This window comes from Tachysurus fulvidraco, chromosome 2, assembly GCF_022655615.1.
Source record: "Tachysurus fulvidraco isolate hzauxx_2018 chromosome 2, HZAU_PFXX_2.0, whole genome shotgun sequence".
Classification (NCBI taxonomy): Eukaryota; Metazoa; Chordata; class Actinopteri; order Siluriformes; family Bagridae; genus Tachysurus; species Tachysurus fulvidraco.
In genome coordinates, this window is record NC_062519.1 from 35008049 (window position 1) to 35034811 (window position 26763).

Sequence of the window (26763 nt, forward strand, 5' to 3'; positions counted from 1 at the left end):
TGGCCAATATTTGCTTCTTTAATATTGCCTTGGAGCAACAAGACTAATGTACCTAACCAGTAATTTAGCTCCATTATACCTGAAGCCTATTCCATAAATACACACACAAATCTTCATAAATGTGCTACAAACCACACCATTAATCTACATAACCTTGTTTTTTTAAATAAAACTGCCTCAGCCAATATTTACAAATTAAAGTGCAGTTTTTCCCTATAGTGTGTTTGTGTTATGAACAGGACCGCCTGTTATTGGTTACCAAAGTCGGCTGCTCCAGGAGTGAAAATCTTATTCTTTATTTATTTGTATTTTACATTTCCTTTTCTCTTACAGGTATCACACATTTAGATCATGTAATAGGTTACCACAAGGACACTACTGTACTTCTCAAGGACCCTGCTTGTGATTGATTGATCCTTTCTTTGTTCTATTGTTCATTTCCACTATTCGTGGATGCATAAAAATGACCAAGATAAAACAAAGAGGGAAAGCAGAGAGCTGGCACCGTCACAATCCCTCTCAGTCTGTGTCACAGTTCCCAGTGTGGCAACTGCTGCTAGCATGTCATATTGTGTTCTTATTTCATTGTGTCCCTGTGCTTTCCTTACTGTTTTAATTCCGTTTCCCATCGCCTGCTAGTTCAGTGGTTTTCACATGTTGTTTCGCTTGCTTGCTTATGTCATGTTGTTAGTTAGTCAGGCCGTGTGTATATTTTTCTTTCATGATTTTGGTGATTGCATGATCTTTTTTTTCTTATTTCTCATCGTCTTAGTTAACTTGTGTGTGTTTTCCTTAAAAACGTTTCAGGAAAGTAAAGAACTTATGGCAGACCTTTCAATACAAAATCTGGTGCTTGTGATGATAGGAAAAGCAGCATTGAGAAAGCTAAATTGAGGTCATGAAAAATACATTACCACAGATCAGACTGTGTCTTTTAACACAAACAATTTGTGTAACACTGCTAAAAAAACTGGATGCAATATAAGGCAGATATTAATGTAAATATTTGGGTGAGATAGACTTCCATTACTTCAAAGCTCCAGTGCAAAGCAAAGGAAGCAAAAACCAGACTTGTCTTGGCTGCATTGGGAGTTAAATTAGTGTACAATTCATTTCTCGACCCATTGCTTCAAAAGCTCTAAATGAATAAAAACTTTAACACAGCTTCAGCAGTATACAGCATAGTGTCCAATAACTGAGGACAGCCCCACAAAACACAAAAAAGTGCCTTGACTGAAATCAAATAGCACTAATGAGTGTTTCTGTTATCTCAACAGAATCCTAACTAGGAGTTTTAGTCCTGATGTTAGGCTACACAACACCCAATTAGAACACAAATTATAAACTGTTATAGCTTAAAACATAAATACTGACTTGCGGCACATCCTCTGTGGAAATCCTATGCTTTCACCCTCGTAGTGCCCAGGGCTGCATTTCCGCACGCACCGCCACTCCTCCTGCAGGAAGTCACGGGAGCAGTGGAGACATTCCTCCATACCAGGCCCTATGTAGAAGAACACAAAGGAGATATCAATAACATAATGATACCAACACTGATCTCCTGAGCCTTTATTTCTTTTATTATGTCTCCAGTGAAAATATTATGGAGAACATCATACTGAGACGGTAGTTTCGGATTCATTTTAAAGCTTGGGGCTAAATTAGACAGTCACGTTATTGCTCAGTAAGAAGCCATAAAGAAATCATCAAGCCATTTAATCACAAGAGTAAAACCTCTTTCCAAATTTCACAGTCACACACACATCCAATATACAACAACACACTGCGCACTTTTAGCCATTGGTGTGAAAAAGAGCTTTGACTGAACTAATTAAGCTGTACAGTCAGATCATCATCTCACGGGGATACACACATATATACACACACACACAAATTCCAGTGAGCTGGTTTAATCTATTGCTATATATTCCCCTTACTGCTGCAGGCCAATCACACCATCTATGTGCACTCACGAGGCAAAATTCCTCATGCCTGTCTGTCTCACATCCCCAGGAGAGCGTAATGATTTAAACTGATGTCTGTGTCACAGGCAAATATAATTAATGCTCTTTAGTTGAGAGCATCATTTCGCAATGACTTTTACTGCAAGGATAATGTGCACTAATTTAAATAGATGTTTAATGTTTAATCTCTTTCTTTTCTAATATAATCCGGGCTATTCTGTAGCACCTCAAGTCGGAGCATCCGTATCTATTCATTATGTAGCAAATTTTCATTAAAACATTTCTTTATATAAATGTGATTTATTCTAAATCGACTCTCCGCCACATTTCCTTGCCAAATAAAGAAAGCTCAGTTGCCATGCAACAAAGGCAAGGCAAGGTGCATTTTACTAACAAGCTCACTAACAAGTGAGCTAATCTGCATGTCTGCAGAAAAAGACTGCTGCTATTCTCCATGCAGGGCAGTGTTAAGCAGATGTAGATCACATATTTTGTGAAAATGTTTCTTGCCCTCTGAATCTTTAGGTTCGGTTTGGTGCTCTGCAGCCAAATTCTAGCCCAATTACTATGCTTAATATAATGCACATTACTGCAGATGCCTGTTCATTACAGATGAACAACCATTTAGAAAATCAGCAGTATAACGCGTGCACAAGACAATGTCCACATACTTGGGCAATTCGATGGAACACAGTATGTTGTGCAAAAATGAGTACACTGTTAGCTTCTCAGCTGGAAGTTACTTGCTACTAATCAAAATCACATCACACATTAATTACTCTTCCTCTGACCCTGAGGGCTTTCAAGTCAGCACCAGATTCTCAGAATGAATTGTGCACTTTTATTAATGAGATTCATCCAAATTGTCCTGGGCGTATCGCCAAACTATCACTTACAGTATATGTGCAAAAAAAATAGATCTGGTTAAAATCTTAGGACACAAGCCAGATACAAAGAGTCATGAAAATCGTGGATAAATGAGGCATGTGTGAAAAGTCTTGACTATGCATATCTAAATGCGTGCTAGCAATTTAAAACACTCAAATGTCTACAAAAATAAAATATTTAAAGCTTTTAAAGAATTCTCAACAAAATGTCAAAATACCTAATGATCAGCTTGCGATAAGAGTTTGGAATTGTTATAAAAACACTGACAATCGCAAAGACTCTCAAAAACTGTATTGTACTGCGACTTTGTTTTCCATTGATTTATATTGCTTTCCATCACATCATTGTGGAATTCTCAAGATGTTGTTTATTAATTTTGTATACCAGCAAGTCTTGAACAGTATTTATAGTTTCTATGGTAACACCTTATACACAGTGACCTGTATTACATACTGTAATATAAGACTAATAAAAACTGTTTTTTAAACATTTCTTATTTAACAATGAAAAATATGTAATCCTTAATATGATATTGGGTTTGTTAGGAAACATTTAGTTAAGATTTATGCAAGGAGTCCAGCCATTTGTTGCATCTATAGTGCTTTATATAATTTCCAGCATGGGAAAGTCTTTCTTGTTTCACTGTACAATAACAAGCTGAGGGTTTAGAGAGAAAGAGAGAAAATGACAGCGTGAGAGAAGGAGATGCTGGTGGAGCTATTTTAGAACAACACTGTCTATAACTTAAGTGATAACAGGAACTAACTTGTCTTACCGATGCTCCACAGGATTAAATCTTAACTATTGCTATTAAATTGCACGACATATCGTATGTTAATAAATAAAATATTATTATAATCTTTGACAAAGCACTGTGGAATGAGATAAATAACACCTTCCAGACCATTTCCTTACACAAAAATAATAACTAAGCATATACTGCATACACACACACACACACACACACACACCAGCCCAGTCTGATCTGTGTTATTATTGTTATTATTTACATATTGCTTAGCCATAAATAAAAACACCAGTAAAGAAGAGGACCTGTGCAGGTGGAGCAGGAGACATGGCAGGGGCTGCACTTCATCTCCTCCAAGTTAAAGAAGGTTCCATTTGTGCACTCAGGGACACAAGTCATTCCTGCTAAACTACAAGAAGCACAGAGGAGAAAGAGCGACAAGAACAAGTCAATATATAATACAGAAGACAGAGAAATGATATTTTTTAATTTGGGCTGTCACTGTTTTTGATAATCTCATTGCCCATTGCCTGTTACTCTTTGAGTGGTTTGAGCTTTAGCACAAAGTTTGCAGCATTCTCAGTGAGAGCCAAGGTTATAGGGGTTAGTGGTTGAAAATGAGAAGGTAAACATGCTTTCATGTTCTTCTCATTCTCTGGAACTCAGCATGAAGGGCCTTGGATATAAAGCTCAAAGAGTTCCAAAAGCTTCCACAAACTACTTCAATGGTACAAACTAGAACTTTTGAACGAGGCAGATAAAGTGCTATAGGGTCCCCGTCAGCTCATGACTTAAGGCATGTGAAGATTTGCTCTGAATAAGGGGAATAAAGAAAGGATTCATTTATAAGTATAAAGCTGCAGGAAGTAAACCGCAGAACAGACAGCACATACTGTATAAAGATGACCAGATGTACCCTAGACAGTAAACTAACACAGACCGCTCTTTACCTCAACGTAACCTATTCATGCTTAGACTGGAATTTTTAAATTTCCTTTTCTCCAGCTGTACCCAGAGATCCACAGAGATCTGATCAGAGATCTGATCAAAATCTAAATCACTCAAACCAAATGGCTACAATCTTTGACCCCAAAAAGCTTACTATATCAATTTTACTAATTTCATTCACAAAAATAATCCCTTGAATGAAAGACTTAAAAATACAATTAAAGTATGAAAAAAGCTCTCACATAAAAACAAGGACATGTAGAGTCTGGCTCAAATTATATACTGACAATTTATGTAAATATGTGTGTTTAAAGAAACAATATGCATAGACTGTAACCAAAGTTGATTAATGTCAGACATACAGTATGAGTAATAACATTAATAATACAAAGTGACTTGACCCATAAATTTATAACCTCTGCCAAAACAGAAAATAATTGTAAAAAAATAAAAAATAAAAAACAGAAAAGGAAAAATAGAAACATGACAGTTTCCAATGAGCAATGGATTAATTGTTTATTCTAACTATAATAGAATTATATAACATTTTTCCAAAATAAGATTTTGAACGTTATTCTAAAGTAGTTTTAGTAGTTGGATTTTAATTCATTTTCTTCCTTTTATTGTTTGGGGTTGTGATGGTAGCAGACTTTATTCATTCAGACTTTATCCCCAGCCACAGATCCCCACATGTTCACAAGCCAGCTGTGAGAAAATCTCTCCACTGGGTCCTGGGTCTGCCCCAGGGTTTTTTGCCCGATACATCTCTAGTTGGAGCTGATCTGCAAACAACTTGCCCAAAACACCTCAACTCATTTCAGAGGAGCCACGGTTTTCCCGCAAGGTTTTCAGTCACTACACAGCTGAGAAGAAGGATGAAAAATGACCCATAAAGAGAGCGCTAGTTCAAATAAAACTTTAACCACTAATCCAAGTCAGAATTATGCTGTGAATTCCAGAGACTGTGCTGGGTCCAGATCATTGTAGCTTGGTCTCATTTGCATATGTATAACTACAACCAGACTTTCTGGTAAAAGTATACTTATGTACGTCGCTTTGGATAAGGGCGTCTGCCAAATGCTGTAAATGTAAATGTAAATGTATACATTTAAAAGACCTTAAGTTTTAAGACATCACCAATAGCTGAATACTGAAACTTAAGTCATGTTTTTAACAGTATTTGATCACGATTTGTCTTACCTATAACCTGTTTTGCATGCGGTACATCTGTCAGAATCCTGCAGGCACATCATACAGTTCTCATGGCACTTCAGACAATGTCTCTGAACTGGCCGATGGAACAGGACCGTCAGAAAGTACGAGAAAAAACACACAAAGTGAGACAAACGGAAAGTGAGACACAGAAGGGGGGAAATGGATGTGGAAATTCAGCACACATTTCACATCATCTTGCAATAACACTGTAGATTAAACACATGGGAATCTGGATGCAATATATTTTACCAGAAGTGCAAATTAAATCTATTCAAGCCAACCTCTGAAAACCCACTCCAGCAGCATCTGCCTGTTGTATGTGTCTATGTGTGTGTGAGAGTGTCTGTGTGCGTAACAGATGAGGCTGACATGACCAAACACTGCTAATGCAAGTCAGGCTTTTCTATGTCTCTTTGTATCAGAGCTCATGAGTGCCAAGATGTCCAGTCAACACAATGATTTGTAGTGACATCAAGGACACCTCCATCAAAACTGTGTAATCAAAATGGCACAAGCCAATCCAGAAATCTCTAGGTGTCTGTGTCTGTTGTCAGTGTGTGTATGGGGGTGGGGGTAGTTTGGTATCTGTTTGCAAGTGTGTGAAGTGCTTATTCGCTCAATATCCTGAGCCAGTTCAGTTCAGCTCAATTTGACACAGATGGTGTGCATTCGTTGCAGCAGCATTTGATGGATTAAGAATCAGATAATAAATATCAGTCTTGGGGCCTAAATCTGTGTGCCAGTGTTACAAACTCTTCTTGGAGTTGCATTTTCGAGGAGAAATCCTGGAAATCCTGCAGCTTACCCTACTGACTTAATGAGTACATGCTGTGCTTCCCTGATACAATGTTTGTTGACATTTCTCTCTTCAAAACAAAGATTAATGTCACAAAGACAGTGCCAGACCATGGTTTGTGTAGCATTAGAAAAACTGAAATACTGCTACAGTACAGTGGAGTAGCCCTTCCCTCACCCTCATCATTGAAGTACCCAGTGGGGCAGTTCTCTACACACAAGCTCTCCTCAGTGTAGAAGTATAATCCTCTCCGGCAGGAGCGGCACTCGTTTGAACCTCGGCCCACACACTTCTCACAGCCTCGGTGACAACGCCTGCACCTTCGCGCCTCACTGTCCTCAAAATAACCCAAGGGACAGTGGCTAACACACCTCCTTCAGAGAGAAGAGAAGTATTTTGTTTACGAAATATGAAGCAAAATAATCCTACAATACACATTCATCATCCACTTTATTAGGAACGCCTGCTCAATCATGTAATTCTACAATCAGTACAATCAGGCGTGTCGCAGCAGATGCATAAAATCATGCAGATAAAATATTTTAATCCATGTTTATATCAAGCATCAGAATGGGAAAAATCTCAGTGGATCTTTGTGACAACTGTAGTATGATTGTTGGTGCCAAATGGGGTGGATTAAGTATTTAAAAACCACTGATCTCCCCATTCTAGTGTTTGATGTGAATATTAACTGAAGCGTAATTGTAAGCACTGCTGCTACATAATTGGCTGAAGAAAATAGGTAAAGAAGAAGAAGATGAATATCTGAACCAACCTCGCACTATATAAGTCACACAAAAGAAATGGAAAGTACTGGGAGATCAGTGAATGCTTATTAAAGCTGAAAAGGCAAGGTTGTCTGATGAAAAACAAATAATGGCTTATCTGCTCAATAAATTCTCCCTTTGTGGTCTTAAATCATGACTGCCAAGGGAGTCCATTAAGCTGTTTAAAAACCATGAGTTTTTTTAACAAGTTGCTTAAGAAGTCAATAGTAATTCTGTGAAGAGATGTAGGTCTAAAATGAGGAAAAAACAAAGACAAAGGTGTGAATCGACTTTAAAATATGAAGTGTAACAGAAGTCTAACACTAACTATGTGCATGAGATGAAAATGATTAATTATTAGAGCTATAACAATTGAGTATTTTGGTTATACATATTTTGCTAAATAGGTAACCAATTTTTTATACACTTTAAGGAAAAGAATATCTAAATGAAATCATAAAATCTGAATGAAAGGACAAATTTTACAAAACTCATGGTCAAAGTGAGTTAGTCATCACTCAAATAAAGTCATTATGTGTGTTTTACCTCCCGGTCTTCAGGCTGCCAAGGCTGAAGTGGATGCAGTTTAGACAGTGGTCAGCATCTGGGCCATCACAACCCTGATCACCACACTCATGATGGCATGGCCCTGAAAGCACAGAACAGAACTTGTCCATTAGAAGTAGAAAGTTAATAGATTTTGACCAAATTTAGATTCTGCTCTGTCGATGTGTTGCTTGGGGTAGCACCTATATAGGCTTGATGTTCCAATCTGACATCACCTGTGGCTGTGTAAAATCACTTGGTTTATAACCACCTAAATCTAACACTTTAGAAATGAGCAGATTACATGTAAACATATTCACTGTTGTAAGCAGCATCTCCTCCTTAAACATGTCAACTGTTGCATGTGCAGCTAAAAATAATGTTCTCATAGGATTTGTTGCATAATTAACTGGATAAAAGGAGATCATTTAAATAAACAAAATATCTAAAAGAGATCAGATTAAGGCTAATATGATTCATAACTAATTTCTGAGCGTTTCTACCAACATTATGAAGTATAGGTGAGAGTTTTAATCACAAGGAACATTATTTGTACCAGTGTACTCCTCCTCTTCCTCCTCTTCATGTTGGAGGGCTGTGCTGGATGAAGGCTCTGGATTCTTAACACTGGGAATCTCCAGCACCCGAGCACGAGAGTGTTGAGAACCATGAGACTGATAGGGGTGCTCAGATGTGCCATAGAGTATCAGAGTCCACTCCTTTAGCTTACCTAAGAGAACCACCAAGGGAGACAGAGATAAAAACATATCAAGCAGGAGGGAGTTCAGTAGAAAAAAAGAAAAACAAGACAGTCATGATATAGGCCAGTGCCCAAACTACACCCTGTGGGCAATTTCTGCCTCGTCACCATTTTTTTGATCCACTGCCATTTCATTATTGTGATGGGTCAATAAATGAAATTTGATCATCAGACACATAGATGACATTAACTTAAGTAATGCACCTCAACTGATAGATAAAGGGAACAGACTAGGAACAAATATAACTTAAATTCTTATGTGCTTTTCAAGCCAAGGTGGATACAGTGATAAACCTGCCAACCCTGAAGAGGAGTAATCTTTAGTTTACAAACATTCACCATATACCTGGAAGAAGGCAAGGGCACTGTATCAGGGCATATTCCACATATTCCACATACTGTAGGCAAATCAAGACTAGAAGAGAGCTTATACTGTGAAATGGAACTAAAGGGCATTGATGGTGTCATGGAGCTTCTAAATATCGAAAAGGTTAAACCAATAGTTTAATGGTTTGTGAATCTGCACAAACCCTTCAGATATTCTCGTTTTTATTACTTGATCTCAATGTTTTAAAATCAGTGTATCACAGACACTAAAAGACTGTGACAGGAGAAGCACTGAGACATGGTGTAAGAGTCACTCTTCTACCATAGTACTGGTTAAATGAAGAGATTTGGAGCAGTCCAGAAACACAGACATACCTCAGCAGTCTCTCAGCACCCAGGATAGAGCTCTAATCTTTACAGTCCTTACCTAGAACTTCAAGGTTGCTGCGGAGCTGCGAGGGTGAGTCGGATATCTCCAGGGTCCATGTGCCTTCTGCCCTCTCGCCCCAGCAGTGCACGGTCATGAACTCCCAGTTCCTGAAGCCCTCATTAGAGTTATCAAACAACCTGTGATGCAGCCAAAGAGGAGAGAAATCCAAAAATAGAAAGAAACCGCTTAATGACGGAAAAACAATGTAATTTTATGTTTTTCTTTGCTGGAAGCTGCTCCGTGGACTAATAATCATAGATGTATGCATCAAGACCATGAATGCATTCTATTATAACCACTACAAAATTTAGCTTTGATAAGGTTCTGTAATCTGTTCAGAAGAGCTGAGGCTAACTATTATGTCACTGTGAATTAAGTGCCAGATTAACAGCTTCAGCGCACGATGACAATTTGATTCATTCTTTCAGCATCATGAATTGTTTTTCCAAAATTCACTGCACGTGTGTATCTGCACATGCCAGAAACAATATAATTAACAGAATGACTCAAAGAATGAGCAGACAGAAGGCAGACTGCGTGTAGGCTAGGGTGGTTCAGCTGTAAATGATATCATATGTTCCTGTTTGAGATTTCTTGATCATCCTTCCATGACAGGCAGGAAAACTGTTGGCAGAAGATAGCTACTGCCCACTTAACCTGAGCTGAGTGTGAGTAATGACATCTCTTGGGTGTGTGACATACACAACAAGCTCATTCTGACAAGACTATGTTTTCACATTCACTTTATTCTACTTAGCAACTCTCTCATGCAGAGGAATGTTCCTCTACAGTGTAATGATGTAAAGTATTTCTCACAATGTTTGTGCTTCGCTTCACAAAGTACATCAAAACATACAATAGAGCTCAGGTTAACTGCTTTGCTTAGCTTTCCTGCATTGTTAGCACATCAGCATTTTTGATTGAAGCATTCACAGAGGCTCTCTCGGAAAAAGAGTTGAAAGCACTTAGAACAAAAGTAACTTGTTTCTGGCAAGCTCCATTTAGTGAGCAGGGAAATAACCCATTTTGTACTCAGACAATCACACTGCAGTGTAAAACGAACACTAATGTGCTTTGCTAATATGTAAAAATCATTAGTTCTCACCCTATGCAGCTGTTCAGCATGCTAGATCCTAAACAAACTTCTGGACAAAATATACTCAGATGAAATTCAAAAGACTTGTGTGTCTGGGGTTGAAGTGAACTTACAGTAGATCAAAGAAAACCATGCCTGGTTTTACACTGGGGCTAATTAGTAGTTTGAAAAAGGCCTACAGTTTCTAAAACTGGCTCTCCAGACGGCACACAAATGAGCTGTTCACACAAATCTCTCTCATTTTGGCTTTGTATTCTCAGCTCACACACACACACACACACACACACACACACACACAACAAACAAACACATGCTATTAAGGAATATACTTTCTCTACAGGTCACTGTGACACAATCAGTGATATGAGCTACGTGGACATTGTATAATTTTTTTCACATCGAATCAAATTTTTTAATATACTTTCATTTCTATTTTGTTACTGTGATTTATTATTATGTGTAAGGAAGTACTTGCAAAGTAAAAATTACTTTGTATGGTTTAAACCAATGTTGTTGTTGTTGTTTTTTTTTTTGGAAATGCTTGTAGGTGATCTTGGTCCACTCCTCCATGCTGAACATTTAAGACAATGTGGACAAACCTGTGCCCTGTTCTCTTTACACTACATGAGTTCAGTTCCCATCTAAAAACAGAGATTTTGTGTTTCTTTGATTGTTTCTGTGCTGTTTTGGCAGTATGTTTGGCTTATCATCTTGTGTAAAGCTCAGAACCTCCCAGCAGAAGCAACCAGTTTTTGATCTGAAATATTCTTAGTGAAATAATGATGCTAGGTATCGGCTGCTTTTGCTTGTATAGAGTCTTATAATGCCTCCAAACATGCTGATTATGTCTCATCCAACCCCGATGATTGTAGCTCTAATGACACGTGGTGACGTTCAGGCACTGCATTTGGTGAGAACAGCTTTCAGGAATGGCTTCCCGCAACGCACCAACAGCTTGCTTGTGAAGTGCTGTTTAACAGTTGATTTAGAAACCTGACACCAACAGGAATGAATTAAATGGTGTAATTCTATAACTGGGATCTTTGAGAACTTTTTACCCTCATAGACCTTCACCATCCTAACTGTGTCAGAGGAAAATTGTGCTTATAGCTCCAATTCCAGCTAAATTTCAATGTGAGACTATTTTAATTTTGTGCCAACAGTGACGCATTTAAAAGTACTCTGTTTTTCTCTATAGTGATGAATGACAACAGGCTTTTACATGGTTAAAGACAGCAGCATTCGTTTAAAATATTCTTTTGTGCTATGGATAATTTATCCATAATATGGAACAATTTTGTGATAGTGACCATGTGTACTGCTTTTTACGAAAGGTCAGATTTCCCTCACGGCAACACTCTTATTTTGAAGCATGTGTTCAGACAGCAGTCTTTTGGATTTGGGCTAAAGCCGATCATTACTTGTGGATCTAAGCCAGCTCGAGTACACACTGTCATTAAAGCAAAAAGGGGACAAACCATATACTAAGGATCTCTGAAATTTATGGAAACATGCAAAAAATATGTTATATATATTGAGAGAAAATAGTCCTATGAGAATCATTAGTAAAAAGATGAATGTCTATTTTTAGGAGCAGAAATGTTTTATTAATAATGTTTTGTTTGTTTGTTTTGTTTATTTTGACCAAGGTGCCAATAATTCTGGAGGGCAAAGAACCCAGTGCAAATTAAGTGTCACATAAAAAAATGCTCCGGGCTGTATATAGAATCAGCGCGTTATACCCTGTGGCGAGAGAGCGGCCAAACGTATAATCACTAATAAATACACATGATTCTTAGGGAGCACCATTAGCTTGTCATCTCTTGCCACATTTGTTATAGCTAAAGAGAGCTCTTTGGGGGAGATAACTGCACAAAGGGGGAATCTGACAGGTCTCTATGGTCCTGTGCAGTAAATAATAAGAGGAAGTGTCACAACAAAAAACTCAGCAAGGACCTATCAGGACAGCAGGATACTGTTGCAGCTTTTTGAAGCTGACTTGTCATTATCATCAGAGGAAGGACAAGGTCACAGCAGTGTTTTTCATTCCTTAAGACAGTTGAATTGCAATGTAGGCTCTGGCGTACTTAAGCTAAAAGCTCTTTTTTAAACCAGCATCAAAATAGTTATGTGAGTGACACATAATAAAGGAGTGTGTGTTTTAGCCCTGATGGGGGGGCCAGAAAACCAGTGTCCCTCAAAGTTCATAATTGTAACCAGTGACAGTTATGAGAACACCCAGCCAAGAGATGATGCCAGAGAGCACCACAAGAAGAGAAGGGAAGCTAAAAATCATGTAAATGAGTTACATCTGACAGGATAAACATCATACTCTTTATGCCTCTGGAGACATTCTGAATCTCTGGAACTAAGAGACAAAGATTTCAACATCGGACACCATAAGTGAGGGAGTCGAAGCCAGAACAATAACACACAAAAGTATACCATATAGCTTATTTGAACCTACAAGGTTTAAAGTTGCTATGTAATAATTTAGTACATTATTTCACAGCTCTGGATTTGTTAGGGAAAAAATGCATTGAACTCATTGGAAACGGCATCCAGATTTGTACATGATTGAATGCCTCAAAGACTGTACAAGTGTGGCAGTGTGGGAAAACCCTTTACATTGTCAAATTTGGATATTTTCTACCTATGCTTCTGTAAAATTTCCTTATCCAACAATGTTTCCGTTCTGAAAGTTCTAGCATTGAACAATCTGTTCATCACTCAGTAGTGAAGATGAATGCCTTTTTATCAGGTCACGGAAACCTTTGAAACTTTGTCTGAAACAGTATGTCTCGTGTACGTGTCGTTCTCTGCTTTGATGACGATGGACATTTTCACAGCTGGTATCTGATCAAAATATGAGTTGATTAGGCATATGTCCATTTTGCAATGGCAACTTTTTCAAACTGTGTGAAAAGCTCACTACGCTATAAAAAGCTTTTAGAGCAGCTTTAGAAAGACTAAATGTTTTCATAATTGTTGCTTGTTTCCAGAATTTAGCTGCAGTGATCTCTAACAGGTTTTCAAACACTACCACACACGTTAGTGCTATAACTTAACTATAACTGTCTGGTTAACATGCATATGTAGGACTAATGTACTCACCTTTTGGCCAGGAGCTGAGAGCGTGTTCCTGATGGAGAGACAAGGCTGATCTCCAGGTCTCCCCTACGCGGGTGAACGATCAGCACGCGTACCACTACATGCTCCAGGAAGGCTACGTGCTGATCTGGTTGTCCGCTGCAGCCTGTGCTACTCACGGTGATGTTTAGCTTCTGTTCTGGCCGGATGTACCTGCAGTGGGTTAGAGGAGCTCCTGAAATGAGCTGAAATGATGTTTTTTTCTATTTCGCATACAATTACAACTACAAAACTTTACTTTTACTTTACATACATGTCAAAAAATACTCCTATGTTTTCTGAAATGTGAATTACCAAACTCAATTAATTTTTTTAAATGGGTTATTCATGTTATATTGTAATGAGGAGTCATGATGGCTGGTGATCCATTTTCAGCGTTTTAATCGAAACTCGTAAACAGACAGGCAGGGTCAAACACGGCAAACACGATATTGTAGGGCAGGCAGAAATCAGACACGAAAAGACAGGCAGAAGGTCAGGGCAGGCAGCAAACAATCAGAGAATCAAGAAACACAGAAACTAGGTCAAAACTGGAACTACGACAAACAGGAAACGCTCAGAATGATAACTAACGCAAATCGAAACCTCACACAGGAGTCAAGGTCAAGTTCGTATTTATAGGAGCTGGCTGATAGGAATCAGGTGGCAAAGCAATCAGTCTTCGTGATGGGTGCTGGGAGGTGCCGTGACATACTGTATATGCACCTTCCTAGCTCAACATCCAGAGGCTTAACCTGAGCCCAATCATTTATATCAGCCATTCAACACATAAGTAATCTTCATTTGTTCACATGGAAATTTTCATTCCTAATTCCATACAGTCTAAATTATTTCTTTTGTTTGACCAGCCCTTTAAAAATGTTACTATTATATACAATATATAATCAAATTTGCTTGCCTTTCCATATTCTGTACAATATCCATATATAAAACATGTTTATGATGAAGCCTCACTACCAAGACAGTGTGAAAAAAGAAAAATGTGTCTCTCTTTTCCAATCCTCTTTCAAGTCCTTTGTGTAGATATTTATTTGTAGTTGGCCTTGAAATTTTGCCAACACCTGTCAACCCTGGTTAATTATATTAGCACTACATGTTCATCTCACATACAGAACAAAAAATTTACTTTATCAAACCCAGTTAAACAAAGGTATGTCTAAAAGTGTTAAAGCTGAGAGCATTGAACTGAACAACTGATTATTACAGGGATACTCTAAAAATTCACTAGATATTTGCAGAAGTCTAGTGATTATTACTTATGTAGTACTTATATTAGATAGCCCTTAACTATTTATATACATTTGTTCGAGGTGGTGCTGTTAATGTTGTACTTCCCCACCAAAATCTATGGCTCACAGGCCGCTGTTGTTTCCGTCAACAACTGCACTAAAAGATTAATGGACATGATTCATGTAGTTGCACTTCCTGTATTACATATCAGATTCTTATTCTGTGTATATGGTATGGTATGCTGATGGTATATTTATAATGCCCATATCTATCCCTTTCTAATGTCTGAAGCACGGATTGTACCGTTAAAACGAACATTTAGATTAAAAAAAAAACAAAAAAACAAACAAAAAAAAAAAACGAACATTAAAAGGAGAAAAGTTTCTTGTACTAAATAAAGTCAAAGTTCAGCAAAGAAAGAACAAACAGAGCAAGGAGCACATCTGACCCTGAGCTTTTTATAGCAGAAAAGTAGAGAAAAAATTTTCATTTTCATCTCTGCTGGGTTGTGTTGCATGGCTCATTAAGTTCCAGTTGCACTTATCTTTTTTTTTTTGATCAGTTTGGGACCAATTTGAATCTAAACTGTTGTTTTCTGTGCGCTTCGTCATTTCAATGGATTTACATCACAGACCAGAATAACACTTTTATGACTGAGATGAGAAACAGCAGAGGACAGATGGAAGCAAAGTGACTCGATCAAATCTTGGATCCTTATTCAACACACAATTCAGTAACAGTACTAAACGTCTGTTAAAACAGAAACTAGTCACTTTACTCGATCAGAAATACCGGTGTGAAGACAAAGAAAAACTAGCAATCAAAGGGTCATAATCAGATTAATTTAAAATATTTTACAAATATTATACAAAATATTTTAGCTTCCTCAGTTAGATCGCACAAAAGGCTTAGTTAAATAGGTAAGGAGCTTATTTTTGACATATTCACCTTTCACTTTTCCATTTGGAAGAAAAGTTTCCTGCAATTTATATTAATCACATTAATAGGACCTCTCTAAAAACAGTTCGATTGAAATAGAATTAGCGATAGCTCTGATATGACCCAGGAACTATATTGGACTGATAGCAGCAAAGAATGTGCATGGAATATCAAAGGGAACTGAATGGGATATGGAAATTTACTGTTTATACAATTTCATATATTATACAGTATATATTTTAATTTCAGATATGGGTGTTAAGATTATTATTCACTGATTTCTAGTCTTTCTGTATAAAAATATAATTGTTATTGTGACCGAATGTGACTACCTATGAATGAAGTGTAACAATAGAAAATGCATTTAATTTTATTGCCTCTTCAAATTAGATTAAAAAATAAATGTAATAAAATCTGTACATTAATCTGGGTATAAAGAACTAAATTAAACACTGATAACATGAAACTGGTATAACATGTACAAATACCAGGCATGACACACATTGCATGGTAGAAAGAAGATGAACAAACTGTGAACATTTGTTGCATTTTGCTTACGGCATGAAGCTATTAGATTTTTCTACAGGGTTTAAAACCCATGGAAAATCAATAAGAGGCTGCTTTAGTCTAATGAAATTCAAAGCATGACCTGAGATGAGCTCCCGTCCGTGTCCAACTGCCCCTCGCTAGCCATCTGACCACCATAAATAAAAGCCTAATCGTCAATCAATACTGGTGAATGGAGTAAACTCAGCAACAGATTTAATGCTGTGCAGAAAGAGGAGTTGACATGTGAATGTGGATTACATTTATTTCTACAGAAATAACAAATTGATTTGAAAATTATTACAAACAAATGAGATTTTGCAAACATTTTAAGACCAGTTGGGTGTAACATAAGAGTGTGTGTCTTGTTGGAGTTTAAATGTAAAGTACATACAGTGCCTGTCAGATGGCTTACACAAAAACCTACAGTTTAGACTTTTAGAAAAAAGAACTTGGAATGTCTAATAAAAAAAAATGTTATATAGCCCATAGTCAAGTGAAACCTTTCATTAGTGTCTCAACAGCAAAGTTGTATAAGAAGCCTGATACACAAAAGTTAAGCAAATTCATTCTCCTCTAACTGCTGACCAGATGTTCCTATTAAAGTGGCTGGTGACTGGATACAGATTTAAAACTTTGAGAGGCAGATTTATTTTATCAGCCTGAAGATACAAGCAAAGAGAATGAGGCTAGAATCACAAATCAAGCTCTTTAGATGTTTAGATCAAATGCAGTGTGACAAAACAAAAGAAGGTTTCTTCATTTCTTCAAACGTTCCACTGACAGACAGTGTGAATGCTGCTAGCAATTGACCCAGATGCAGAGTCAAAGTAAAGGAATTAATGCCCACAATTTTTTTTTGATAATTGCACCAATCCACAAGCATATCAACATGACAGATGCACTAAGAAAGAACCTAAACCGCAAGGAGACCAAAATACCGACAGACTACTAAACAAATGTATAAAGATGGGTCAAATAAAAAAAAAAACAACATCAAATATGCTTTATATTACATTCAGTACCGCAGGCTAACTGCTGGAGTTTGATTCTTGTTTAACGAAGCGAATGCTCCAATATCTTTGACCAGTTATACAGTTGCAATGAAACACTACAGATAATACCATCCTCAGATGACTAGACATGCCAATATATTAAACTGATTAGAAACTCACTGATATTGCACCGGTTATCACACTTCTTATTCACATCTTATTAACAAGACCATCTTGAACACTAGTAAAGAAAATAAGTTGAGATTAAAATTTAAACCAAATATGACAATCTAGTTACAAACTGATTGCACTGATGCAAAACTGGCCTTAATATAATTTCTCTCAGTAATAGTGACTTACTCATGAATAAAACTGGATAACTAACAAGGCATATTATATGTTCAGCTGATCAACACTAGTAGCACAATACACAAAATTCACACAGATACAGGTCAAGAGTTGAAAGTTAATGTTCATCTCTGAACGTCAGAACAGAGAAAAATGTATTCAAATGTATTCATAGTGATCTTGTTGTTGACAGATGAAGATTAGCTGAAGGTCAGGTGATGCCTTAGGAACCCAATATGGTCTGCTGCTCTAGACCATTACCTTATGTTTTAATGTGAGTTAATGTGAGCTTTATTTGAGTTGCTGTAGCCTTCCTATCGAACAGCTCTGGCCATTCTCCTATGACCTCAAGCAACAACAAGGGATTTTCTGCCCACAGAACTGATTCCCATTGAATGCTTTTTACACCATTTTGATTAAAGTCTATATTGCTCTTGTGCTAAAATACACTCAAATCAGCAGACCCTGAACTACTCAGACTAGATATTCTGATGCTTGATAGAACAATAATTGAGGCTCTTAATCTGTATCTGTACCTTGGCCTATTATCATTACTGGTTATTATTGGTAGCCCTTATTCTGATCTGACAGTAAAACAAGAATAAACAAATTCCACACCAGTTTCCTTATTCTGTCTATACATCAATGTCTATTCATACATGTTTTTTTTAAATAAGAACATGAGCATGAATTGGGGCATGCAGTATGCACATCATTCAAGTAAAAGACTAGTCAGCAGGTGCTTGAATCCACGCAGCTGAAATAAATGCTTTAACTGTGTTTAATTCATTGCTCTTTTTTGTTATCTAAAAAACTTTCATCAATTGGACAGATATTTTCATCCATCTGTCTGTGAGCTCTTTTGTACAAAACTTGAATGTATAGCCATTATCTAAGCTAAAAACCCTTGTAACATAAACAACATACCCCAATCTGTCCATTAGATGAATAAAACAAAATCTGTTTCAGAACAAAATGTTTCACTTTTTTAACTTGATAAAAGGCGAAAGCCCTTGAATGCATGCCAGGCTTTCGTTTGGCCAATTCCCAGTTCTTCTTTTTACAGCCGTCCACAAGGCAAACGGCTTCCTAATGGCATTGCCATGCTTTTAACACACTGATATTTGGCAAAATAACAAGCAAACAAATGTTATGTAAATGCAGGGAAATGTGAAAATGGGGTGAAAACTGGAAATGTTCAGGAGTTTCATGACTGTAAGGAAACTCCATTGTTCCCTGACAAGCTGTTTTTCTCGACTTCATTGCTGTACTTTTTCACAGAGTGTGCTGCAATCAAATATTTTTGGGATTCTCTCACATTTTGTAGCATTATGCAGTCGGGTTTCAATCAAATCCTGTAATGGGTCTACGTAATGTTGACAAACTAATGGAAACACCCGACCATAAAACACCACATGCTCACATTTGTCTTCACAGTAATGTATGAAGTCTGATGATTGACAGCTGATGCTACATGTGGTAGGATTCATACAATAATGATGAACATGAAACCTTGTTCAGAGAGAACTACATTTAAGCTCAAACAAACAAACAAACAAACAAACAAACAAACTAATAAATAGAAGAGTTCCAGAAATATAACTTTTGCCTTAAAATACTACAGATACTACTAAAATACTACTTATCAGACAAACACAAAAAAAACCCAGGAAGCCATCATTTGCCGAGAGTATCTTTAATGGGACTGTAAAATAAACGACTAGCTGACATGCTAGCCGACAGACTACAAAGTGAAATTCTCTGCTTCAGGATCTATTTCCGCATTTCTATATACACTTGGTTATACTCAATAAATGCCTTGGTTGTGAATGCCTTGTGAATGTCCACTGCAGCCTGTGGACCAAATCACGCTCATATGTAGCACTGTTTATATACATCAGAGAGGTATGCTGATCATCTAAAAATTAGTAAACAACCTCTGCAGCAAACTACTTTCAATTATTAAAACTATAATACACTTTTGCACTTGCCACAAGTTCATAAAAAATAAAGTGCACTTATGGTGCATAAAAATATTATTTAAAAGGTAGTTACCTGCAGATGGACCAAAACCTTTGCATATGACCTTTAATCAATACTAAATCTTAAAATCATAAAATCATATTAATTAATTATATTCTGAATAATTAAAACATCTGCACACAACAGGAGACAGTAGGAGCACTCAGGGCCTGATCTCTTACAGTTTCAAATCATTTTAGAATATGATTGTATTCTGCTACTGTTTTAGCTTTCCTCCAGGAACAGAAGATCTGTCTGTAAAAAAATGTATTGATGTGATTTACAAAAGAAATGAATTCTCCTCACCTGGTTCTGCGATCTGACATCTTGGTGCATGTGTGCTGAGGTGGAACACTTCGCCATTTCTTAGCCTCTACGACCATGGCCTCAGCATCCACCAGCCCAAATCCATACAGGTGACTAACTACACAAAGATAACATGGAGGCAAGTTTACTAAAGGTATCTACATATTTCTACACATATTACATGCTATAACAATCTCACAAGAAATACTTCTACAAACGTTTCTACATATAATGAATACGTTACCCTTGTGTCCTGCTGCGTTTGTTTTCCAGTCACTGGCTTTCAGATGAACAGGTCTGGATGTCTTTACCAAGAGATGTTGCACATCCCTCCATGTTATTAATGGGCTGAAATATAAGGTATATTCATAAGACCACATTGAAATTCTGGGATTTGTTCCATTTAATACTGTAAAGAAATCTTTTTTTGGGGTGGGTGTGGGGGGTGTTTAGTGGACATTTAGAACAAATATTTATTTTTAGTTCACTATTTAAATGTGATATTGATATCGTTGACACCTTTGTATGGGAAGGTTCTAAGATTCCACTTTTCACTTCAGTTACTGCTGATTATGTTATTACCTTGAAAAAAAATGCAAAACAGAAACTTTTTCACTAGTGGTCTCAGACGTTTGTACCATTCTATAAATACGATAATAAAAACGAAACGTTAAGTACCACAGAAAGTTCTTTATAGTTTTGCACAGGAGGAAACAGCAGACACAGTATAATGCTACAATCACACATTCAGCAACTTGAAACATGGACAAATGTTTCATTTTAGCAGCAAGAAGGTTTTTTGTCAAGTGGAATTTAAGTTGTGCCACCCACTAATAAAGAATATTACTATAGCAACCAGTATAAGGATACGCCTACTGGTGACTTCATAGTACAGAAACTGCAGGCTTGTAGCGATAAAATGACTGCTTGTGTGAACATAGCTTAAGAATGTACTTGAGCCTTTTTATTTGTGCTCATACCTTTGGCACAGTAGATAGACACTAATGTAAAACTTTTTTTAAAAATCTCATTGCACACACAAACACACACACACACACACACACACACACACACACACACAACTCAGAGACCCATGCAGACCCCTGTTAAACCACAACCAACCCCATCCTTTTTAAAATATTGCTTAATTGTGGAAAATAAGTACAGTATGATATTGATCTGTGATGACATTCTGGACTGAAATGTCCTCTCTGTCGCAACGCAAAATTGTTCTTGTTTTTGATTTTTAGTTGTGTACGTCACAATATTTTCTTTCACCATTGTAACATTTTTGTGTAATACTACACTGAGGTCCACGTGATTTTTTAATTTCCCAGAATGACTATTTTTATTTAACTCTACCCAAGAACTGAAATACCGTCACATGAAAACAATATCCTTTACCAATTACAACAATAGCTTTACAACAATAGCTAAAACCTCATGGTCCTCATGTTCCTCAACACTATTACAGTGTGTACAGTTGGAACAGGCCTCATTTTTAAAGCTTTTGTCGGTAAATGTTTTTAATAAAAAATAAAAAACCCAGAACATTTGCAAAAGCTCCAGGAACATATTTCCTTCATATTCAGGCCAATCTGAGAATGTAACACTTCATGTAGGTGTACACACAGCAGAGCACATTAAAACTGATATCTTACATGCTGAATCACAAGAGCCATGCAGAGATGTATGAAAAGAAAACCCGTCTCCTTGGGAGTGTACTCCTTTGACTTTGCTGTTGTGCAACTCCACAGTGGAATTCAGAGCTGAACACATGAAAGACATGATCTACAAATTCTGACTCAGTACAGAATTCTTCATAAGGTCTGATGCCAAGGACTAATAAAACATGGCAATGAAGAAAAAAATTTCAATGCTGAAATAAAAATTTACACAGTAAAAATGTCACGCTTCCAAATTCCTGACTGATAAGAGCCTTTAAAACAATGTATAAGTATTGGAAAATAAAATAATTGTAATTGTGCCTCTCATTTTCCTATTAGAAACTAACCTAGTAAAACCTTAATGGAGTGACTTGATTTGACAAGTGACTCCATTTATGATAATAAAACAATAATCACTTATCTATAACAAATCACAGATTTCAATTGATTTATCTACAGATCAACAGTAGCCATACAACTTGTTAAGCAATGAGAAATGCTTATCTGATTATATGAGTTGAAGGATATCATACATGTTTCCTTCAGGAATTCCATGAATACTTGAAACAAAATTGTAAAGACCTGAAAAAAATAGCTCAGAAATGACTCAAGAGTCAACCAGAAGAAAAAAGTCATTATACCTTACTAATTAATGAGCAGTTGTAAGTGCATACCCTTTTATCCCTATTAATATACACAAACGATTATTTTCCAATAAGACCATGGTGGTTTATTCCTTGTATATCACAGGAATCTGTCACTCACTCACTTTCATTAACTCATTTATCCTGGTTGATGTTGTGGTGGGTCTGGGGCCCAGGAACAGCATGAGCTGGGAATAGACCCTGGATGAGATACCCATCCATCACAGAGCATTATGCACACACATTAACAGCTACTAGCACTTTTTTGGGAGGTGGGATGAAACCAGTGCAGCTGGAAGAAACCCACGTGGCCAAAGGTAGAACATGCACAGCTACTACACACAGACAGTAACTTGAGCCCCTGATCTAACCTGGGATTCTGAAGCTATGAGACGGGACCCAATGGCACCACCATGCTGCACAACTGTTAATTATTTATATATACATTTAATGCTGTGGAATGTCCACAAGAGAAGTTGTATACAGCTACAAACAGCCGTTCCCATACTTGCTGTTTGTAGCTGCTCTTGCTTTTTCTTCAATGTTCCCCCTCAAAAAAAAAAAAAAAAAAAAAAAAAAAAAGGCTTTTTCAAAAAACTAGTAAGCATAAAATCATCTGTCTGGGAGACTGCTCCCTGTGATGAAAAATATATTGATTGGAACATGTGCTTAGAGGCATGATACAAGTATGTGTGTTTTGTGAGGCAATCGATGACCATAGTATGGGTCAGTAAATATAAGGGCAACATCAGAACAGGATAATTCATCACCAGAAACAGTAAGGAAACACACTTTATGTCGGGTGTGAGATGAATGAGTGTGACATAAACCGGAAATGAATAAGTCAGCACTACAGTTTTAAATTAACACCTTCTTATCGATCAGATTTGGCTTTGGTATAAAGAACTTCACCTAAGAATATAACTCAGGTGTCTTCTGCTTTGCAAAAGACTGCTCAGACTCTCAACCGAACAGTTGTGGACAGAATGACGTGCACAGTGTAAATCATAGACATAGAATGAATGAGAGATAGAGAGATACAGAGAAAGTAAATAAAAAGTAACCTCACTTGGCTTCCAGCGCAAGAGCAATGATGCCAGCCACCATTGGTGCACTCACTGATGTGCCAGTGTGTCCATCTGTACAGCGCTGACGCAGGTCTGTAGTAATCTGACGGAAGCAAAAGCAAGATAATAAAAACAGCTATAATGGCACAGTTGGCACTGACATGACTTAAATATGTTTAAAAGAAACCTGCTATGAGCCATCTGTATTTATAGTCAGCCATATGTTTCTGCAGTTCAACAAGTTTCCTGTGAATAAATCTATTTTGGGAGATCCAGATTTTGTACATCATTTGGAGATTTTGGGAGATCCAGATTTTATACATCATTTTTATACATCACTTGCAAATCTATCGCATGGGATCTTGATACAACTGCTGAACAATCCATTATTTAACATCTGACCAACAGCTTGGATAAACAATCCAACACTGTATTTATGACAATGGGCAAACCCATTTTGTGTTGTGTACAAGAAGGTTTAATTCAGACCCTATTTGAAGCTTCATGTTTGGAGGTTTTTGTGAGTAAAGGAGAGTAAATGTTTGGCCAAATGGGTGGCTTTAAAGGACTGGAATGTCCCTTTAATCATTGCTCTGAAGTAATAAGTCATAACCTGCAAATAAATTCAGCTCCAGAATTATGCAACAATTTCAGAGGCACAGCAAGAAGACTATCCTTAAGCTGTTGGACTGTCTGTATGCAGTAATACACAGTTAAATACACATACACACATGAACAAATGACTAAGATAACACCAGCATCCAAATAAGAAATAAAGCCGATCATGACTTAAGTTTTGAAAGCCCTAGGGAACAGTCGACCTTAAAGAATGTAAAAAGATTTGGCTCATCTCCCTGAATAGTTCTATAGATCATCGATTTTGTCAGCCAGATCAAATATTTAGCCAACATCTTTGGATCTTATCTTCTCATTGCACAAGCAAACAGACAGAAGGGGAAAGGCACAAATCTAACAAAGCATGTGAGACATCTTAGCTGTGTTGCAATGTGCCTGGTAAGGAAATGCTGTATCTGGGGGGTGGGAGGTGCCTGACAGATAGATGATGACTGCTTGTTGGCAGACAAGCATCATTCCTGATTCCTACAATCATTAAAAACTATATGAGAGGTGATCTGCAGAAATTAATGTCAGCAGAAATGAACACGAAAGACATTAATGTTACAGATTTATATAATTTGGTGGTGAATACATGAGGCAAAATGAGTGATGCAAGTACAGAGCCTATTAAAAAAATAGAAATCATTATCAAGCAGTCATATTCACTAAAATATATCTTTCTGGAGAAAATTGGCTCAAGTAATTTTCATCCATTTATATTATTTATTTAAGGTACTTATGTATCTATTTTCTCATTTTTCTGAGTGTCAAATTTTCTTATTGTTTTCTATTTAAAGCCCTATGTAAAGATTTATATTATTATTATTATATTTGTAAGAATAATCATTTTATTCATGCCTCTACACATGATCATGGCTTCCCAGAACAGCACAATAAGCTGAAGAACTTAAGAAGGACTTAACTATTTTGCGGTCATAAAACTCTCCGCTGCTGTAGGTGGTGGCCATGGTGGATGAGCAGACTTCCAAGTACCAGGGTTTGTTGCCATTTTCCGTGCTGCTACTAACAGAGATGGTGTAGATGCTGTTGGTGTAGCCATCGCATGAGCAGTGATCTCCCTGCCGACCTCCGTTACCAGACGCCCACACAAAGATTGAGCCCAGACCTTTGCGGCCCTGTGCATTCACACGCACACAAATACACAGATACACACAGCAGATCAAAATTTTGTATTTATTTATTTTTTTTTTTACAGTATACTTTATCATAAATGTAACTTGCATTTTAAAATAGATATAATACACTCTCCTTATGGTGACATGCGCTGTTTGCACTTGTCACTCATTCTGCATGCACTTCTGTTTATTTTGATGTGCTTTTTCTGGTTTTGGTTCTGTCTCTGCCACTGCCCTTTCATTGGTCTGTTACCAAATGTTACCTTTATTACCCTACCCTGTTAGTCGACAAGTAACTGATCTATTTAAACCCTGCTTTGCTTTAAAGTCTCTTCCCAGAAGAGTTGAAGTTGTCTTTCTCTAAAGCCAGAAGAATTGAATTTGATTCCAAAGAGTGAACATGTAAATCAAGAGTATCAACAGTCATGAACGAGTTTTGTTCTTAATCTCCTTTCATGTGCTTCTTTGTTTACATTTGTATTTGTATTTCAGTTTTGGGATTTGAGTCTTATCTCTACTGCAATGGTGATTTCCCAAGTATGCACAGATTTCTACGTTCATCCTAGGAATAATTTGTACAGTACTCTCCTGTGTCTTTGTTACATTGCAAACTCTTTTTATTGTGTGTTCTGAGCTGTTTTTACCTATGTTCCTTTGTTTTATGTTTTTTTATTCTTATTAGACTTAATGGTTTCAACCTGTACTTGTTTTTTTGTTTAATGATTATGGATTAGAGTCAGATTTTGTTGTCTGACTATTCTCCCTGTCTAATGATGACTAATTAAACTTCCCCAATAAAACTTAAACTTCCCCACTCATTTCATGCACTTGTGTCATGTCTCTGAACCGAGCAGGAAAAGCACCAAACTGTGCTAGACTCTAGCACTCCATTGGTGCAGTTTGTTGAACTGGAGACTTATGCTTGAAATTAGTTCATAACAATTAGTTATCATATCAAAAGTGCCAACATGTGGGGAATTCCTTAGGACTGTTGGAAAATGATCCCAAGTGACTCACACCTAAACAGTAACTACAAGTATGCGCAAATTGCACATAGAGTCTACATTTAGTCCATTTGATCACTATATAATACCATTTGGGATTTCACAGTTTTGAGGTCACAATCATTAAAACAAATAATAATCTTCACTATAATTTAAAAAAAAACAAATACAGAGAAAAATAGATAAGCTTTTATGAGTCAGTATGCCTACAATTTTGACTAGGAAGCTGTTGATGATATTATATAACAAAGTTTGTGTTACACTTGCAAACCTGACCTTTAAATTCACAAATGGCTTTATAAGTTAGTCCCTAATCATTGAAACTATAGGATTTGTAATGTTTTGTTAGATATTTTGTTAGCTCCAGGCTAACAGTATTCCACCTTCTAGTAACCCTTCCAACTAAAGGCATTAATATGAAAACTAGGATAATACTCAAGTAAAATGTTAATAAGCTTTGGAACTCAGCAGCTCTCTCAAATGTCAATCAAAAGCTCATTTAAAACTTGTTTAAACTTTTAGACTGTCTTTCCTTACTTATCATTATTGTCTTCTATTATCCTGATCATTAGTCAAATCAGCTAGAAGAGTTTGGTTCGTCTAAAA

General features: G+C 36.9%; 1 protein-coding gene across 2 annotated transcripts in view; it reads right to left on the bottom strand.

Annotated features, from left to right (window-relative positions):
- Positions 1-26763, bottom strand: part of pcsk6 (proprotein convertase subtilisin/kexin type 6) — a 51846-nt gene that overhangs the window by 7427 nt on the left and 17656 nt on the right. For both annotated transcript variants that reach the window (XM_027162340.2, XM_047809919.1), the window contains exons 8-19: positions 24941-25153; positions 23402-23502; positions 20266-20369; positions 20022-20139; positions 13600-13788; positions 9387-9526; positions 8429-8602; positions 7873-7975; positions 6737-6933; positions 5749-5836; positions 3906-4009; positions 1375-1504 (exon numbers count right to left, since the gene is read on the bottom strand). In XM_027162340.2, the coding sequence (XP_027018141.2) occupies positions 1375-1504; positions 3906-4009; positions 5749-5836; positions 6737-6933; positions 7873-7975; positions 8429-8602; positions 9387-9526; positions 13600-13788; positions 20022-20139; positions 20266-20369; positions 23402-23502; positions 24941-25153 (1661 nt within the window). The remainder of the gene's footprint in view (positions 1-1374; positions 1505-3905; positions 4010-5748; positions 5837-6736; positions 6934-7872; positions 7976-8428; positions 8603-9386; positions 9527-13599; positions 13789-20021; positions 20140-20265; positions 20370-23401; positions 23503-24940; positions 25154-26763) is intronic.